This window comes from Colobus angolensis, unplaced genomic scaffold (assembly GCF_000951035.1).
Source record: "Colobus angolensis palliatus isolate OR3802 unplaced genomic scaffold, Cang.pa_1.0 Scaffold256, whole genome shotgun sequence".
NCBI lineage: Eukaryota > Metazoa > Chordata > Mammalia > Primates > Cercopithecidae > Colobus > Colobus angolensis.
The window spans coordinates 3,101,159-3,121,875 of NW_012115777.1; the positions used below are offsets into that span (position 1 = coordinate 3,101,159).

General features: G+C 40.8%; 1 protein-coding gene across 2 annotated transcripts in view; it reads right to left on the bottom strand.

Moving 5' to 3' along the window:
- The window catches only part of ARNTL2 (aryl hydrocarbon receptor nuclear translocator-like 2), a 40,813-nt gene that overhangs the window by 12,004 nt on the left and 8,092 nt on the right, over positions 1-20,717 (bottom strand). For both annotated transcript variants that reach the window (XM_011946968.1, XM_011946967.1), the window contains 5 exons: positions 17,014-17,171; positions 11,504-11,583; positions 9,420-9,512; positions 8,154-8,271; positions 7,215-7,358 (listed from right to left, as the gene is read on the bottom strand). In XM_011946968.1, the coding sequence (XP_011802358.1) occupies positions 7,215-7,358; positions 8,154-8,271; positions 9,420-9,512; positions 11,504-11,583; positions 17,014-17,171 (593 nt within the window). The remainder of the gene's footprint in view (positions 1-7,214; positions 7,359-8,153; positions 8,272-9,419; positions 9,513-11,503; positions 11,584-17,013; positions 17,172-20,717) is intronic.

Here is a 20,717-nt window from a genome sequence, read left to right on the forward strand (position 1 = left end):
TTGGCACTATTTGGTAAAACTTCCACTACAATAAATCCTTTAAATTTTCGGTTAAATAGAATGATATGAATTGTCATATAAGATAGTAGTTAACAATAATAGCAAAGATTTAGAGACCACTTTATGTGTCACAGTCTGTTTTAAGTGCATTAAACGTGTAACTCATTTAATCTTAACAGTTCTGTGGGATGTTCCAGCATCTCCATTGTCTTTGGAAACTGAGTTAATGGCAAGGTCACAGCAGGTACAGGATGGAGCTGGGGTTAAAACTCAGGCTGGTTCCAGAGCCCACTTTCTAAACCACTAACGCCACACCATTTGCTGATAGTAAGTGCTCTGTCACCAAAGATGTTCAAATAGGAGTTGCCTGGGTGACAGAAGGGGAGGGGTACAAAGGTGTTCCAGCCAGAGGGAATGACCAGTGAGAACTGAGAGAGAGAGCGGTCAGATGCAGCTGAAGCATGCGCTGCAGTGGGAAAGACTGGAAAATAAAGCAGGGAACAGAGGGCAGGCTGTAAGCCACGCATAAAACCTTGTATCCAACATCTAACAAACACCACTCCCTTCCCAGGCCACAGATGCCCTAAATTACAAAACTCCTTATCTCTTCCAACCCAAACCCAGTCTTTATCACTTATTCCCTACCCTGTTTCCTGGCCATGATCAACCTAGGCAGTTCAAAGAGAAATCTGGGGGTCATCCTAGGCTCTACCTCCTCCTAACAACCCAGATACCTCAAAGCAATTAAAATTGAGTAAGTATGAATAAAGGTTTTCATTCACATTAACAAAACCAGATGGCAGTTAAAAATAAAAGGGCTTATACATCAGGTTTGGCATTCCTGCAAACTTATAAATGATACTGACTAAAAATATTCCACTCTACTGAAAATAGAGACTTCAGAAAGTATATTTTTTATTTATATATGTAATCTCATCACACAGAACCTAGCTTGTTGCATTTATTTCTCTCTTACAACAGGTTACTATCTATATTTCCAAATTGAACTGTCCCTCAATTCTCACTGTGAACCTTTATTCAGTTGGCAATTTTCTAGTTGGGATTGTGTAATTCTATCAACTGCAATTCATTTGATCAGCTATCTAAGTTTTTTTTTTTTTAAATCCCATTTAATCCATTTCCTGTTTAGAAAAGAAAAAATACAGCTCGCTACCAGTGCGTATTCTCAGGACAAATGGGAAATGGGTTAAAAATTCTTATCCCAATAATTCTTTAGCTCTTTATCTAAATATTGGAGTCATGAGGCCTGATCCTTGCCAAACTATTTACTTACATCGGCTCCACAGGCTAGATTCAAGTGTCATCTACTCCATGATTTCCCCAAAGTGTGTAGCGGTGAGGGGAGGGAGAAAAAGCCTGTATTACCCTAAACACTGCCTTAATTTACAGGACATCCTTTCAAAATCCTTTATGAAATATTTCCTCAACATGTTGCAGGCTAGGTCTCTCAACTTGGTGTCTTGCTGTCTTGCTGTCTTCACTTAAACTCTTGAGGAAGCAGATCCAAAACAAGGATTCAAATACAAGAAGTTAATTTGAGGGGTGGTCCCAGGAAACACTGGCAGGGAAATGGGAAGTGAGACAGGGAAGAGAAGGAAGCTAATAAAGTACCTGAAACCTGCAAGTTCCTGGAGCCACAGGCAGAACTAGCTCCAAAGACCAGAGGAAGAGGTCAGGCAGAGAGTCCTGGCATTGGACACTGGAGGCCAGTGGCACACCCTGTCTGCAGTGGTGGGTGCTGGGGGGATACGCCATGGGGCACTGACAGATAGCATCTGCCATACGTGCACAAGAAACAAGTGGATTCTGGGTGTACTGTTGTACTTCTTCCTCATGCACAATTATCTCACGAAGATAAATTTAAGAAACACTTAAGACATTTGGTGGCAGTCATCCGTCCTTCATCGGCCTGCAATTTCACAAGTTCAGATACCCAAGTAATTGTCTCTCAACCTTAGAAGCTTTTTCAGAGTTTGAATCCATGACATGAAGGTTTGATTCAGGATATAAATAATTTTTTAAAACGTCAATGTTATTTTTAAAAAATCTTTTATTACGTAAAATCTCAAACATAATGTAAAATCAGAAATAAACTTGGGTAACTCATCTTGAGAAATCCTGAGAAATGACCTTTCCATAAATCTTAAATTCAACTTTCAATTAAAATAAAAAGGGCTGCTCTCTAGTCTTCCTCTAAGTTTAAATGTAACTGACATGTCATGGTAAAAGGGAAGAAAACACGTTTACTAACCACAGGCTTTCATCATTAATATTGATGTACTCTAGCCTGGGTGACAGAGCAAGACTCCATCTCAATAAATACATACATACATACATACATACATACATACATACATAAAATCACAGTGAATTCCACTGGTTAATTACTATTCGAAAGAGTAATTTCAAAGCGATCATATGCAACATGTAATTTCACTTGACAGACACTCTCCTTGGTTACAGCAGAAGACAAAATGACCCTCACCAAGGTAATTCAGGTGGCAATCAGGGTTTACATTCTGCAGTTACCTTATCCTGCACCAGCTGTCTATAGGCAGTTCTCAAACCAGGTCCTGCAAGGACTGATTTCTGACACATTCCCTTACCATTGCTTAGGCCTGTGCCTTTGGTGCAGAACTCTGTTGTGTTCAAGTGAATACTTGGTTCCAGGGCTTGAGCAGATTCAAAACTCCTTTTTGAAAAGATATTTGCCTCTGTGTGCAGGCATCTGTGTGGCCCAGCCTGGCATGGGAGTGAACATCCTTGTGTGGGCAGGAACACATTCCTACACTCCCTCACTGTGTGTCTGCTGTGAAAATCATCCAGAATCTCTTTCCCTAAAACCTTTTGGCATCTAGGAAGCTAATGTAGTAGGTGGCATGGCATAGTGGAAAGAATACAGATTTTAAAGCCAGATTGCTGACTCTGTCACTCTCTATGTGACTTTAGAAAAATTACACAACCTTCTAAAAGTGTAGTTTCCTCGTCTGCAAGACAGGGATGCTCTGCACAGAACTGTTAGGGAGATTAAACTGGGTAATTATGCAACGTGCTTGGCATATAGTAGAATCTTAATAATTATTCACTCCTTTCTCTCTTTCGTTTTCTCTTCTCTTCTTTCTGAGCTGCAAATAGCTACTATTTATTGAGCGCTTCCTAGGAGCCGAGCACCGCATGAGCCACAGGTATTCCCAACCACACTCTCAGGAGATGCTGTTATTACCCACTGTATTAGCCTGTTCAGGCTGTCATAACAAAATTCCAGACTGGGTGGCTTAAATAACAGAAATGTTGTATAGGGGTCTACCCTTATACTCTTATTTACCCTTAATTACATCTTTAAAGGCTCTAACTACGGATACAGTCACACTGAGGCCTAGAGCTTCAACATACAAACTTTGGGGGAAAACAATGCACCCCGTCCCACCCATTTTCCATATATTAGGAGAAACTTGCCTAAGGTCACACAATTGTTAAGCAGCAGACCTGACACTAAAACCCTACTGAATTCAGAGCCCAGGCCCTTTCTACTCTGTCCTACAGCACGGCTGTTGGGAGGCAGAGACTAGTGGGAGAACCTGGAACATCGGAGCGACTCAAAAATTTATTTGTTCCTTTAGTTCCTCACAGAATTCAACTACGAATTAACTCTAATTGACCATTTGCCAGATATTCTTGAAATATCTATATTTTCCCAGTAAGATTATCATGTATTTCAAAGGAAAGAAATCATTCCTACTTCTTCTATAAATCTGTAAAACTTGCAATAAAAAAATCCTTTTAGGAACCCTATGGAAGAACTAAAATTTGATTAGCACATTCTCAAGAATGTTGCTTGGTTGGTTTTTTTTCTTAAATGTATGACTATACACATGCATTTTTGTTTGAAAATTGAGTATTTTAAAAACTGTTTCAAAATACTATAGCAGGGCTACAGAGTTCTACAGAGGACATCCACTTTCCTTCTTGTATCTTTGCAAAGGGTTAAAAGACTGCAGATTATTAGACGTCCAAGATTATCATCAGTGACTGACTTGAGCTCCCATATCTAGGAAAATCCTCCAAGACTGTATATATTCAGTCATATGTTGTCTAGAATTTCACAAAACAATGAGAGGAAGAATTCAAGGCAACAGAAAGGAGGAGAAGCCCAGACAAGGTGGAGTCCTGCTATTGCTTTGTGACTTCTAGTTCCATATTTGAAGCCAAATTTTAAAATGCCAATTTAATTAACAGACATTTATTTTCAGCAAGGCCCAGATGCCTTTAGTTTTCAGGGCAGAGCCTTTTCAGATTTCTTTCTCATGAGAACTATGGTATAGAAAATGATCCAAGCTGTTTGCAGTCTGAGGTTGGGCTGCCATAGCAAAATAGCAGATGTGGTAGCTTCAACACCAGGAACTTATTTTCTCTCAGTTCTGGAGGCTGGAAGTCTGAGATGGAGGTGTCAGCAGGGCTGCGTTCTGGTGAGGGCTGTCTTTCTGGCTTGCAGATACCCAACAAGTTGCTGTGTGCTCACATGGCCTTTCCTTGCTCACTGCATTCATGCAGAGACAAAAGCTCTCTGGTGCCTCTCCTTACAAGACCACTAATCCCATGATGAGGGCCCCATCCTCATGACCTCATCCAAACCTAATTATCTCCCTAAGGCCCAATCTCCAAATACCATCATGTCAGGAATTAAGGCTTCAACATAGGAATTCTGGGGACACAATTCAGTCCATAGCATTTGCTAAAAACTTCTTTAGACAAAATCTAAAAAATACGTTGAAATTGCTTCCTTAGGTAAAAGAGAAAGATGATAATGTATATCCATTCATTTAATTTATAATTGTTCCTGTGGATTTGAGAGTGGTTATGTGGTCAGTCAGCTAGGAACAAAGGACAAGAGGATCGTCACTTATGCCTTCAGAAAATGTTTATTGAGTGTCTATCATGGGCCAGAAACAACAGACAGAAATGTAGCTCTCATTCCAATGCAGGAGGAAAGTATCAAAAAGTTAAGTAATTTCAATACAGTGTAGAAGAGCAGCAAATCTGAGAGAAGCTCAGGATTACTGATGTGGGTACCTGGGATGCAAGCCACCAAAGTTGGGAGGGTATTGGGGATCGTTTCCTGGAAAGAGGGGATGCCTGAGTTTTAATGTCCAGGGTCTGCGGACAGACTTGTGTGTTGTAGTCAGGCATGGTGGCTCACGCCTGAAATCCTAGCCTTTTGGGAGGCTGAAGTGGGAGGAATGCTTGAGGCCAGGAGTTTGAGACCAACCAGAACAGTATAGCAAGATCCCATCTCTATAAAAAATGTTAAACTTAGAGGGATGAGGTGATACATATCTGTAGTCTCAGCTACTTGGGAGGCTGAGTTGGGAAGATCATTTGAGCCCAGGAGTTTAAGGCTGCAGTGAGCTATGACTGTACCACTGCACAAGTGTGTTGTGTCTGTAACTGTTACAAAGTGAATAGCAACAGAAAACTGAGAAAATAATCTTTCAGTATTCAAAAACTACTATTAATTCAGCAAAGATGTCACTCACATCACACTTTCCACTACCTACTTATTAGTTTACATGTTTCTTGGCTGTCTGTAGCATATGAGGGCCATCTCACATAAGGTCCACTACAGCAGTACTTGTCTGCCTGCTCCCTAGTGTGTCCTTTGCATTTGGCATAGTACCCGGCACATAGTAGGCACTCAATAAACTGTTCATTCACCAACATCTATTGTTGTCAGACAATGATCTCAGGTTTATCCCAATCATTTTCCCCTCAGCACAGCCAATGTGCAGGGGTCTTTTTAGAAATAAGACTGTGACAGAAGCTAGGAGAAAATACAACTTGGGGAGGAATCTTTAGTCCCATTACTGGGTATACACCCAAAGGAAAATCATTCTACCGAAAAGACATATGCACTTGTATGTTCATTGCAGCACTGTTCACAATAGCAAATACATGAAATCTGCCTAGGTGCCCATCCATGGTGGATTAAAGAAAAGTGGGCTACATATAAACATATAAATCATGGAATACTACACAGCCATAAAAAAGAATTAAATCATGTCCTTTGCAGCAGTGTGGATACAGCTGGAGGCTATAATCCTAAGTGATTAATGCAAGAACAGAAAACCAAATACCACATGTTCTCACTTATAAGTAGGAGCTAAACATTGAGCATATAAGGACATAAACATGGGAACAACAGATACTGTGAACTATTAGAGGGGAAAGGGAGGGAAGGGCGTGTGGGTTGAAAAACTATCTACTAGGTACTATGCTCACTACCTTAGTGCAATATACCCATGCAACAAGCCTGCACATGTAGTCCCTGTATCTAAAATAAATGTTGAAAAAATTTAAAAAAAGAATAGTACTTTCATGAGGACTAAAACACTTAGCACGGTATCTGGCACAGGGTAAGTGTTAAATAAATGAGTATTAGCACTTATCATTTTAGGTGTTTGTCAAAAAATATTCTAACCAAAACTTGTAAATAAATTGAATTTTGTGGCTCCATATAAATATCCTTTTAAAGGATAGGAAAGCAAATCCCATGTTGAAATTTGCCTACGAAATCCTATATCTAATAGCTTAATATGCTCTTAGGCAAAAAAGTCATGAGACATTTTGTAGTCCCCGAAATTTCCCAATTAAGTTAAATAGATGACTATTTAATCAATTCAAAAAGTAAATATCTGCAAGACAAATCTAGCAAAGGATCATAAGACAACAAATGAGATATTTACCAAAGAATCAACATCTCATAAAAAATTAAAATCACACCTGGAACATCTTAAGAAACTTTCACCAAAATTAGTCAGATCAGGCTCTTGTACTATTGACTTTTTTTTTTTTTTAACATCTAACTTTTATATTTTAAAGAGTAATAATGAAGTTTCATAGCAAAAGTTTTATTTCTATCTCTTGTGATTTTTTCCCATTTGATAGGCCCCAAACTACAATTTCAATAATACCATTAAAATCTTGGGTAACAAAGACAATATGTAATTACCTGATAAATTCGAAAGATATGATGAACCAATCTAAGTAATTTTGGTTTAAAAAAAAATCTTATTTTTAAGATGTTTTTGGATTCAAGTATTTCCCTTGACCATATATTTTATTTTTCTGTGCAGAAAATATTTAGGACATTAATTTTATATCCACGCTTTGCATCACTTGATATTTCAAAATGATACCTTTCTTCTTTGGGTTGGGTAAGCATTCATGCTCTTCTTTGACAGAGATTTTACAACTCTTTATCCGACAGAAAAAAGATCGTCTTGAGCCAGAATACACACGTGTCCTTCCAGTGTGGAAATTACTGTGAACTTGCAAACCAGCTTTTGTAGCAGAAGGGGGTGAGAGAACAGGTGGAAAAGAATATTGTCAAATAATTTTGAAATTTATCTTCCAACATTTTCTGATCATCTATTATTGAGAAAGGAAATAGCTTTTTAAAGCAATGACATGATTGTACAGTAAACCCTAAAGTGAAACACACCTAAAAAATGTATTTGTCAAGCAATCACATTTTGATAACTTATAGACATTTGCAATTTTTCTTTTTTCCCCAAATGGGAAAGAACAAAGTTAACTTAAGTGAAATGAAATAAAAATTAAATTAAAAAATGAAAAAACCTCAACTATTACAGGAATCAATTGTTTTATATTTCACATAATTATTTGGTACTAGGCATTTTCAGAGAAGAAAAAATACTTACACTTCCCAAACGCAATTATACAAGGTCTTTCATACAGAAAAGACCTAATCCATATACAAAAGAGGATAATTGTCTTTTAGCACGTAGCTAAATAATGGGAACTTCAGCAATTTTTTATCCAAAATGACACTTTCTTGTAAAGATTTTATTTGTATATGAAAAATAGCAAATATGAAGCAATCATATTTTCCCCAAACAAAGCATCTTCATATGAACGCATTTGTGTTTGTATATGTCTGTATGAATATAGGAATTTTCTATATAGCTATATATATTAACTATGATGTAAAGTTTACAAAATAATTCTCTTTTGATAAAAGCTTAGTTAGCTATATTAAAAACACCGTGTAGCTAAACTTTTAGGTGATCACTACATTTACATAAAATAATAAGCATGCAGAAATGGACACTTACTTTTGGCATCTATTAGCTTTTCTCTTGGTGAAGTATCAAAAGAAGAAAGTTGTTCCTTTACTTTGGCAACATCTTTTGGATGCAAGAAGTCAAATAAGCTTTGTCCAGTCAAACTAGCCTATTCATAAGGTAGACATTCATTTAAAATCAGTACCATGCTTTTTCTACATTTCTTGATGCATACAATAAATGTCCTTTTTTGTTAAAGGTTGATTTTTCTCAAGCTCAAAGATATGCTCACGACACTATGTGACATGAACTTAGTGTTCAAAGCAGGGTGATACTTGTAAACAGAAAAAAATACATGCATATAGAACCATCCCTGGATATACACAAACCATATACAAACACTAATTGCTAGTATTCCGCTAAATCTTGTAACTAAATCATTGTTAACATGATACTTGTAAATGATTGTGATTTATTTTGAACTTTTTTGTCTTTGTTAAAAAAAAGAGATTACATGATAGTATAATACAGACATCACAGAATATCTGTGACTTTATCAGACATTTACCATACTGTTTAAAAAATTACCATACTATTGATAAGTAAAATCCAACCCAGAATACCTCTCACTTCCCATTCCACCACTTCCACTATGCGCAGCATCCCCAGGTCTATGCCTTTGCTGATACAGTCCCCTTCCTCAGAACTCACCACCCCTTCCCTATCCCTTGGCCACTCCAGCCAAATTGCCTTTGACTCCCTAGACTTCGGGACTCCCTTCTTTCTCCCAGCCTGAAATGTTTCCTCGCCTTCTCTACATCTCGCTTCTGACAAGCCTCACAGACATCCTACTTCATGTGTGATGCCTTCCCTGACCCACAGTGGCCATCCCTTTTCTGAATTCCTGTATTACCCAAGCAAACATTCCTATAGACAACAGGACTAATGGACCAGCCGATACAAGTAGGTTGAATTGTTTGGCAGTTAGACATTTCATTCTAAAAAAAAACCTGTGTGGTTAATATAAGTCTATATCCAGAACTCTCTAAGGCAGATCAAGTTTCTGAATCTGAAAAGCTGAGGACTAAACCCTGAATCATGGGAATCCCTACATGACCCCGAGCAGCCAGTAAGTCTCTAAAGAGCCTCTTCTTTGCAAAGTCAGTGCCCAGTAGGACTGGATTCCACGTCACTAACTTGAAACTTAAGTGATACCCTAAACTGTCAGTCACCTGTGTGTTTGGGGGTGTGTGTGTGTGCATGTGTGGGTGTGTTTGCCATCTCCAATTAGAATACGGAATCATGAGGTCTGGATACCTGATCGTAATTAAGTATTTTGGAGACTGACTTAGAAACGAAGAGAATTTTTCCTCTTTCACATCCAACCACAAATAAGAAGCCTTCTGCAGTCTAGGATTTAAGAAAACAAAAGTGAATATTTAAAAAGATTGTCTGTCTCTTATACACATACACACTTTCAGATTCTGAGGGAGTTATTGTGGCAATAAAACTCACAGAGTAGTTTTACTGAGCTAGTTTTCATGGAGCTAGTAAGATTAATTTTAAGAAATGTTCTTAAGATGCAAACTGATTTATAAAGAACGTCATGTTGAAATCTTATTCTAAATTAATGTTTTGGACATGAAAAGTTTGGCTGCAGAATATTTACTTGAGACATTTCTTTTTTTTTTTTTTTTTTTTTTTGTTGAGACGGAGTCTCGCTCTATCACCCAGGCTGGAGTGCAGTGGCCGGATCTCAGCTCACTGCAAGCTCCGCCTCCCGGGTTCCCGCCATTCTCCTGCCTCAGCCTCCTGAGTAGCTGGGACTACAGGCGCCCACCACCTTGCCCGGCTAGTTTTTTTGTATTTTTTAGTAGAGACGGGGTTTCACCGTGTTAGCCAGGATAGTCTCGATCTCCTGACCTCGTGATCCGCCCGTCTCGGCCTCCCAAAGTGCTGGGATTACAGGCTTGAGCCACCGCGCCCGGCCGAGACATTTCTTAAAAAATTAGGCCAGGTGCTATAGATGAGCCTATATACAGCACTAAATGAGCCTATATCCCAGCACTTTGGGAGGCCGAGGCAGGTGGATCTCTTGAGCTCATGAGTTTGAGACCAGCCCGGGCAACACTGGCGAAACCCTGTCTTGACAAAAAATAGAAAAACTGGCTGGGCGTGGTAGTGCACGCCTGTAGTCCCAGCTACTCAGGAGGCTGAGATGGGAGGATGGCTTGAGCCCAGGAGGCAGAGGATGCAGTGGGCTGAGATTGCACCACTGCATTCCAGCCTAGGCAACAGAGCCAGACCTTGTCTCAAAAAATAATAATAAAATAAAATTACCTTTACCAAATCCTACTATACTGCATGCAGAACAACGATTACCTGTGGATGTGTTGAGGTAGAAGGACTGTGCAGACTGGGGACAAGGAAGCAATGAAGACATCGCACTATACACCTAGTTATAGTTTTTGAATAATAATAAGGCATCACTCATTCTAAACTAACGTGTCAGCTACTCTCATAAGGTCTACCCAGCAAATCCCATGAAGCAGCCTGCATGGAAGTGGGAACATACGGCCACATAGGAAGAGCCTGGCACTCCTGCTGGGCATGCTCTGCAGGGCAGAAGCAGGGTTCCATGAAGCTGTGACTGATGAGTATGTACAGATTGGTCAGAAAGCTTCGAAAGCAAATCGCACATTTTGCCACCTTCAAAAATTTTTTTAGCCACACAATATCCTTTATATCCCTGCCAGGAATGCTATATTTAAATTCAGCTGTTTAAATGAAAGAGTGGCTTTTTTTAATTAAAGGAAAAATGGACAAAAATGCGTATGAAGAATCTTTCTATTTAATTCGACTATCGCTTAAAACCTAGTAGTCACACAGCTCATGACCAAGACATTTATCACCTCCGAGGGCATGAGAAGCCAATCACATGATCACAGTTTCCCCTCTAGCCCGGTGAATCTGAAAAGCCATGCACAGGAAATGATGAGGGCAGAAATGTCAAAGCACTAACAACTCTAAGTAAGCAATGACTGGCCTCCGAGAAGAACAGGATCCTGAGGGAACAGGATGTCAGGCAGATGGCTTTGAAGGAGGTGGTGATCATGGCGAATAGATCCTATGTGTGAGAGATGGGTAGTATAACATGCTTAGCGCTGAAGACAAGCTTTGCTCTGTAGTGTAGAAAGTGCCTATCCTCTGTCTCTACTTTCATTAACACAAACTAGTAACACATGGCTACTTCTCTATTTTAAACTTTTATATTAAAGGAAATATGGTGTAACATGGAGTCTTGCATGTTTATAACAGGAAGCAAATGGAAGAAAATCTGCCTCGTATTCAAACAGTATTGAAAGGACATATACAACTTAGACAAAAATATCTTCAGTTACCTTAAGGATTAAATGTCTGAGCTCATTATCCTGAATAAATGATGGTCTACAACTATTTTCCACATAAGAATTTGTCATGCCTAAAAAGAAAGGAGTCAAGAGTTACTGGAAATATAGTAGAGAGGGCAACACGCTCAATGAACATTAGCAATGCCGCTGCTGCTGCTGCTGCTGCTGTTTTCTCTTTTGGCACATTCTAAGACATTTTCTGTCATCATTTTCTTTTTTTTCACTTCCATTTAATTAATTAATTTATTTTTGAGACAGAGTCTTACCCCTGTTGCCCAGGCTGGAGTGCAGTGGCACCATCTCAGCTCACTGTAACCTCCACCTCCTGAGTTCAAGTGATTTTCGTGCCTCAGCCTCCTGAGTAGCTAGGATTACAGGCATGCAAAACCACGCCCGGCTAATTTTTTGTATTTTTATTAGAGCCAAATTTTCACTATGTTGGCCAGGCTGGTCTTGAACTCCTGGCCTCAAGCAATCCACTCACCTCAGCCTCCCAAAGTGCTGGGATTACAGGTGTGAGCCACTATGCTCAGCTAATCATTTTCTTTCTTCATTATCACTTGATTAAAATTTCTTTCTTTTAGATTGTGAATTCTTGGAACTACTTATTCCTTTATATTCAAATATGCACATTAAGAGCTATATATAAAAACATTGTAATAAACTGTACATGAAATAATATTCAAGAATTGATATGCAGTAGTCCCCCCTTAGCTGTGGTTTCAGTTACCTGTGGTCCACCGTAGTCTGCAAACAGGTGAGCACAATACAATAAGATATTTTGAGAGAGCCAAAGAGAGAACATATAACTTTTTTACAGCATATTGCTAAAATTGTCCTAGTTTATTATTAATGTTAATCTCTTACTGTGCCTGATTTATAAGTTAAACTATATCATAGGTATATATGCATAGGAAAAAAAGTACTATGCCTAGGGTTCAGTACTACCCACAGTTTCAGGCATCTACCAGGCTCTTGGAACGTATGCTCCATGGATAAGGGGGAACTACTACAGTTATTTAGATAATGTCTCAGCTAATTAAAGTTGATCATATGAGTTATCTTGAAAGGGGATATTCTGGAATTCTAAACAAGTGTTATGGATTCATGAGATTTTCCAGTAAGAAAACCCTCTAATGGCAATATAGAGACCTCTATTCTGATAATACATTATTTTAAAAATGTATAAAATATAAATGAAATAATTCATTTTCAGCCCTTAGCACTGAGTTATATTAAAATGAAGTCTCTAAAGCAGCTGCAGAGCTTGTAAAATGATGAGGAATTATCAGGCCAAAACCAAGGGGAATGTTTGACCTGAGAGGAGTAAGGGAATCCACCAACCCAGACACGCAAAGCCCTTCAAGGCCACAAGGGGGCATATGACACAGTCAACAATGCCAAGTAAGCCATCCCCAGGGCAAGGATGATTCAGAAGTCAGTCAATTTTCCCTTCCTTATATTCCCCAAACTTCTTGACTCCTATCCCCTCTTCCTGGGTACTGTAAGAAAAGTTGCTTTTGCAGGGGAAAGGTGGGGTAACATCCTTAGACATTTTAACCACACATTGGCCCTTGGACGGATCTGTGGCCCAAACTCACCAATGAACTAAGTGGTGGTGGTGGCAAAGTAAGTAGGCGGGGCAGAAAGTCAAAATGCCTCGTGCTATGATTCAGTACAGTTTTCTCAGACTCATAGCACTCTTAAGAGCCTGGCATAGGGAAAAGAAAATCTTTTCTGTTGGAATCTATCTTCACCCTAGGGCTCAGGGAATTCTCCCAATGACTTCTTGTTAATATTACTACACAGCAGCTTGGGAGGGAGCTGAGGAAGGAATGAAGGATGCAGATTCTGAGTGCTAGGTCAGGGAACAGCAATAAATTGATTCTGGGCAAGGTAATGACATTTCAGGTCTGGCCTGCAGCAAGGTTGGCAGAGCACACCAGGCAGAAGTGGGCTGGGAAACCCCGTCAGTGTAAATCAGCCAGCACAGGTGAGCCCTGACTCAGTGAGTGAGTGGGGATGTGCTCAAGAGAAAACAAGGGCAGTGAGAGCAGCGCTGAGGCATGGTAGAGGCCGGCCCATAAATGCACGCTGTGGTGTTCCGCACGCTTGTCCACACACTGGCTCTCAGAGTTCCCATGGCAAAAACCAACGAGGCAACATGATCACTTACTTTTTTCACAATGTTCATTGGGTTTAAAAACAAGATCAAAATGACAGTAACAATTCCTCCTCCTCTTCTTACCCCACCCCCACCATTAGTGAACACTGTGCTACACTCTACATGCATTACTCTTTACTCTTTTTTTTTTTATTATTATACTTTAAGTTCTAGGGTACATGTGCACAACGTGCAGGTTACATATGTATACATGTGCCATGTTGGTGTGCTGCACCCATCAACTCGTCGGCACCCATCAACTCGTCATTTACATCAGTTATAACTCCCAATGCCATTCCTCCCCTCCCCGCCCCATAATAGGCCCCGGTGTGTGATGTTCCCCTTCCCATGTCCAAGTGACTTCATTGTTCAATTCCCACCTATGAGTGAGAACATGCGGTGTTTGGTTTCTGTTCTTTATTCTTAACAATAGTCCCAGGAGGCAAATGCATCGTCCCTATTTCACAGATGCGGAAACCTGAGGATTAGAATGTCAAATAACTTGAGTAAGTCACATAGCTATGAAGGGAGGAAGCCAGGATTTGAACCACAAGGTCTGCCTTCAGTACGCACATGCGTGAACCACCGCGCTCCACTGCCCCACCTGGTAATCAGATCGCAGACACAGGACCCTCATGCTGCAGAGCAGGGCTACTCCAAATGTGGTCTGCAGACCAATGGTTTTCTTACCAGCAAACTGGTAAGATCGAATGCAGAATTTAAGAATAAGCATTTAGAGGTTTTTATAAAAATGTAACATTGCTGTGACAGCCAAACCCATGATCATTTTTCCATAATTAATTGTATTTTACAATGAACTGGTGGTGGATGGAAGAAACACCTGTTCTTCACCCAGATAGTTTAAAAAGCACTGCTGTAGGGTATAGTGAAAAAAATCACATCACCATCCTTCTGCCTTTAACCTAATTATCCTATGGACCAAAATAACATGATCCACAGGCAGCCCTCTGTTGATATGGCTTCTAAGCTTTTGCCAAGCAAGTGTGGGGATGCTGCGACAATACCCTGGAATGCAGATCCAGTTGTCTTAAATCATCTTGCTGTGAGCAGCACTGACCAAAGGATCTGGTCAGACTGCGGGGATGAGTTCTTAACCATGTCACCTCTGCTTAGCAGAGCTGACAGCAAAATTTACGCCCTGTTCCAAGGAATCTCCTTTGGACTCACCTCCTCCCTGCCGAGTTTCCACAGTCTCTCCTCTCACTCGTATCACTGCTGTAACATTCATCACACTAGACTCTGACGATCTCTTCCTAAGTCAGTCTTCCTAGCCAGATCACAAACCCTTAAAGGGCAGAGACCTTGCCTCATTAATTTTTATATTCTCAGCACAGAACAGGAATGCGGTTGATGCTCAGATCATGTTTTGTTGAACTAGTCGACTGATTCATGGCTTTTCCCTTAGGTCCTCCTCCCTTAGGACACTGCGAATGTGAAAACACTCAGCTAATTTTAGGGTTGCAATCAAATGACCTCAGTTGAGCCTGTAAATTTTCATTGCTGAAGGATTTAAGGAAAATATTGCAAACCTCAGCTGTGAGTAAAAGAGAAGCTTATTTCATAACAGACTGTTACGAAAGTAAGATCTCCCATCACGCTCCCAACAGGAAGCACCAGGAATCCAGGTTAGTGCTGCTCTCCTCTTAGCCAGCTTAACTTGACTTGGTAAAGTCCTTGTATGGTGCCCAGATAATTTCCATTACCCTGAAATATATTTTCCTTTTCCTGGCAGTGTTTGAGATCTAAACTAAGACCCTTGGTCGTCCTTCGCTCACTCCCTTTTTATGATTTTTGAGCCAAATTTTACTATAATCTTCTAGATCTTTACAAAGCTGCACTTGCAGAGTCTCCTCTGGAATCTTCAGCTTGCTACTTGTCCAGGTCTTCTCTTTTCCATGCAAATTTACATTATCAGCATTGATAAACAGAAAACTCTATTCCACTTCCATCCCCCTGTCTCTCAAGTTGGACCGGGGTTATTCCCAAACCGGGCTGATTTCCACTGCACATATGGATGTGGTTTGGCCCTGTGTCCCCACCCAAATCTCATGTCGAATACTAACCCCCAGCGCTGGAGGTGGGGCCTGGTGGGAGGTGACTGGATCATGCTTACGGATTTTCCCCTTGGTACTGTGTCGCAATAGTGAGTTCTCATGAGATCTGGTTGTTTAAAGCGTGTGGCACCTCCCCGACCCTCTCTTGGTCCTGCTCCTGCCATGTAAGATGCCGGCTCCCGCTTTCCCTTCTGCCATGAGTAAAAGCTCCCTGAGGCCTCCGAAGAGGCAGATGGCACCATGCTTCCTGCACTGCCTGTGGAACCATGATCCAATTCAACTTCTTTTCTTTATAAATTACCCAGTTTCAGGTATTCCTTCATAGCAATGCGAGAATGGACTAATACACAGGTACATATACACAGTAATTACACTTTGATTTAAAATTCAAGCTCAAATTGGGGAATTGCTAAAGCCAGAAATGATGACCCACACACCAAGAGGCATTGGCAAGGACCTCCTTCCCCCAGTGTCTCACATATTTGAGGATACCCTGGAATGGCAACGTGTGATGCATTGTAAGGTACTACTGATAAATCTGAATGAAGCCTTAAGAGAAACTGCAGAGTTGAAGGAATGAAGCCTTAAGAGAAACTGCAGAGTTGAAGGAAGTTTTCTTTTTGAAGGACAGAAATATCTCAATAACTTAATAATTAACACTATGCTTCAGAACTTTTTTTTTTTTTTTTTTTTTGAGACATGCTGTCACCCAGGTTGGAGTGCAGTGGCACAATTACTGCTCATTGCAACCTCCACCTCCCACGCTCGAGCGATCCTCCCACCTCAGCCTCCCAGATAGCTGGCATTACAAGCAAGCATGACCACTCTTGGCTAATTTTTGCATTTTTTGCCCAGGTTTGTCTTGAAGTCTGGACTCAAGCGATCCACCCACCTCAGCCTCCCAAAGTACGGGGATTACAAGCATGAACCACCATGCCCAGTTCTACTTCAGAACTTCTAAAGAACTGAGAGGTATGAAAGGCAGGTGATATTCTCTTTGTATTATATGTGAAGCCGAAATGTAAATACTTTTCAAGTTTGCATAGTGAGCTCGAGATAAAGCTTTTATCAGAATCAAGTTTTCTGACATCCAATTCAGTATTCTCTCCACACATAGACTATAGACAAATGCCAGTGAATGCCCGTAAAGCTGAAAGACACATCTGGATAGAACCTCAACAGCTGACAGCAAAGCGAACCAATCAGAGACCTCAGTGACAGAGCAGATTTCACTTAACTGTGGAAGCCATCGTCAAACTCACCTTTTAAAGATCTCAAGTGCTGAACAGCCATTCTTAAAACTGTAAGTTTGTCCAGTTTACGCGCCATGGGGTTGCACTGAGGGATCATTGCAGACAGTTCTTCAATCAGGTTATTCATTTTATCTCTCCTCCGCTTTTCGGTTTGGCTATGAGCTTCTCTAAGAGGGAAAAGGAACTTCCTTTATATTTAACATTCGGCAGACCTCCAGACCCCACCCGTGGTGCTCAGTGGAGCAGATGCTGAGCCCAGCAGGCACACACTGTTCTTCCTCCCAACTTGGGCCCTGCAGTTGTCATTGAGGGAAGAGAAAAGCGCTGCTGAGACCAGGAATAGCATTCATAAAACTCGCTGCCCTTGGTCAGTCCCTCCCTACCTCATTTTCTGAAATCTTTAAGAACGAAGACAACTGTCTGAGAGCCTAGGTGGTTTTTCTACCTGTCTCCAGTATTAGAGAAGAGATGGGTGCCCTTTTGTTCAAAGCTAACTATTCTCTGATATTTGCATAAATAGTTGTCAGCATCCTAACCTCATTATTTTTATAGCTCCTTATCATGGGTCTATTAATGTGCTCAAGTATCTTCCCCCCTGAAAAAAAACCCTTTCCCTAATTCTAGTTGTTTTTTGTTCTTGCTACTGTCTTCCCCCCTCAGCAAGCTCCCTGAAAGAGTGCAGTTTCCACTCGGTCTTTCATTTCCCAGGCATTCTGTCCATCTGTAACATCAACCTTCCGCAACCCCTGCCCCACTAAAACTGTCCTAGCGAAGATCCTCCTTTTCTCGTGCAATCTCTTGCTGATCCCTGCCTTGAATCTGACACTGCTGACACTTCTCATTCTCCCCTGGTCTCCACAGCCTCTCTGCCTCCTCGTCCTCCTCCACTCTCCCTGCTCAGCTCAGTCTCCTCGTCTCCTCACCCAGCTCTTACTTGATCCTTAAATACTGGTGTGTACTAAGATGCCCTGCTCAGCACCGCTCTCTCCTCACTCTTTATTCACCCTGAGATCTCATTCCCTCACAAGGCTTTACAGCTACTCATAAGCTACTTGTTATTATAACCCTATCTCATTCATACTTCACTCAGCTCCTGACCTTTGGAACTAGAATTACAAATCTAAATGATTCTCAAGAAATCTAAAACTCAGGAAACCCCAAACTGAATGCATTCTCTGCAATGTACCCCCATTTTCAATTCTTCCTGTACTACTCCTTCTTTATTATTCCTTCTATAGGGTTTATCTTGGTTGGTAACATAACTACTCAGTTTAGACAAAGCTCGTCCAAACTGCACTCCAGGATGCCTTTGAATGTGGCCCAACACAAATTCATAAACTTTCTAAAAACATTATGAGTTTTTTTTTTTTTTTTTTTTAGCTCACTAGCTATCATTAGTGTTAGTGTATTTTATGTGTGGCTCAAGACAATTTTTCTTCTTCCAACATGACCCAGGGAAACCAAGAGATTGGATACCCCTGGTTTAGACCCTTCCTCTTCACCCTAAAAAGCCAAATAATCACAAACACCTGTCGATTCTAGATCTTAAAATATTTCTTAAATATGTCTTCTCTTCCTCTCCATCCCCTCTGTCACCATCTTAATTTAGGCTCGTTGCATTACCCCAGAACCTTTTAAACTGCTGTTCCTTCCTCTCCCAGTCTATCCTATGACTTCTGGAATTATGTAGTAAAACAAATCAAGTCACCTAATCCCATTGCACAAAACTGTTCACTGCATTTCCACTGCCCAAGACGACTAGCCAGATTCCCTAATTACAGGCCAAGGTTCTCCCTGACCTGCCTCATGTCTTCATCTACAGTTTCTCTCTTCAAGACTTTTCCCGACAGCTCCAAATGTCCCACAGCAGCAAAGCGTGAAGACTTCCTCATCCTCACACGTCATGCTGTCTCACATCTCCTCCATGCCTTCCTCTTTACCCGGCTTACAGAGTCCTTTCTGACTACACTGTTGGAGAAATCCTATTCTTTCTTCAAAATCCAGCTCAGTTATTCTTCTGGGAAGCTTTCTCTGACTACTACATGATTAATCACTGCTCTCTCTAAGCCACCTCAGTAGCTTTCATACCACTACCCTTATTTCATCAAATCTAAGAGCCACCAATTGTAAGACGCACGATTATTTAAAGCATCACAAGAGAAAGAAATGCTGCCAATTGACAGGAAGATGCCACTGATAAGAAATTTCCACAGAAGATAAAACATAGAGGGGAAAAGTGTATCTTAGATTTCAAGAATTACATGATTTTACTCGCCACACTTTGCTGTAAATCCCTCTCCTACAACACACAGCAACTCCGGAATTTCTCTATTAGAATAGTTTAGGGGCAATCTGATGGGAAAGAGGGTAAGTGGGAGACTTCCCTGATCTGTTTTTACAAAGACTTTAAATTGGATAAAAGAAAACGTAATTTTTCCAGATAAAAGAGTAGGGAGGTGGGTAGGGAGGAACATCAACGAAGGCTGTGGGAGCTAACACACTCCCTGCCCCGACCATTCACCCTTGGCAATGACACTCCTGGAACAAAATACATACTGTTGGATGAAGTGGATAGGATTCAAATTAGATGTGTATTCACATAAAATTCAGTTATCTACTCATACTTTGTTCTATTTGTGAGCAATTAGATATTTTTCTTTTTCTTTTTCAAGTCAAGGTCTCACTCTGTTGCCCAGGTTGCAGTGTAGTTGTATGATCATAGCTCACTGCAGCCTCAAACTCCTGGGCTCAAATGATTCTTCTGCCTCTGCCTTCCAAGGAGCTGGGATTACAGAGCAACTCGATTAAAATTAAAGTGTTATGATTAAAAGAATATTGTAGTTACACTCTCACTAGAAGGATCACCTCTTCTTTCTAACAGTATTCCCCATCAGCATGGACAGCAGCGATGGATAGAGACGCCTGACTCCAGGATGTACAGCAGAGGAAGGGGTGCTCTCTCTGAGCCAGGATCTGGAGAGAGATGAGAGCAGGGTGGGAGAAAGCCCACAGTGGAGAAAGTGAATGATGATGCTGGGAGCCAGGAAACCCAGGGCAAGGTGAAAGAACCAATGTCTGAATAAGGTACTTTACTTGAAGGAGCTGCACCTGAAAAGGTTTCTGGAGGCCTTCATTAAGGAAAGGCGTAATTATCCAGAGGCTAGCTCTCTGCTTAATACTTCATCAGAGCTCTGGCTCCTAATTCTGTGTATAGTTACTGCCACTTTGAACCACGGCAGTATTTTGCAGAATCCTATCAGAAAATAAAATAAATGGAGAAAAAGCAAAACTCTGATAGGCCATGTTGCCAGATGGAGAAAAATATTTTGTTGTTGTTGTTGAAAAAATATGTTGAAATAATTGACAAAGAACTTATGAGTATGGGTTTCTAACAGTCAGATGCTCCTCATAAGTAACTGATTTGTTTAAGTCATGAATCAATTTTTCTTTAGTGCTTAAAGAAAATAATATTCTTTTTTTTGAAAAAAGCTATTCTGGCCGGGTGCGGTGGCTCAAGCCTGTAATCCCAGCACTTTGGGAGGCTGAGACGGGCGGATCACGAGGTCAGGAGATCGAGACCATCCTGGCTAACACGGTGAAACCCCGTCTCTACTAAAAAAACTACAAAAAACTAGCCGGGTGAGGTGGCGGTGCCTGTAGTCCCAGCTACTCGGGAGGCTGAGGCAGGAGAATGGCATGAACCCGGGACGCGG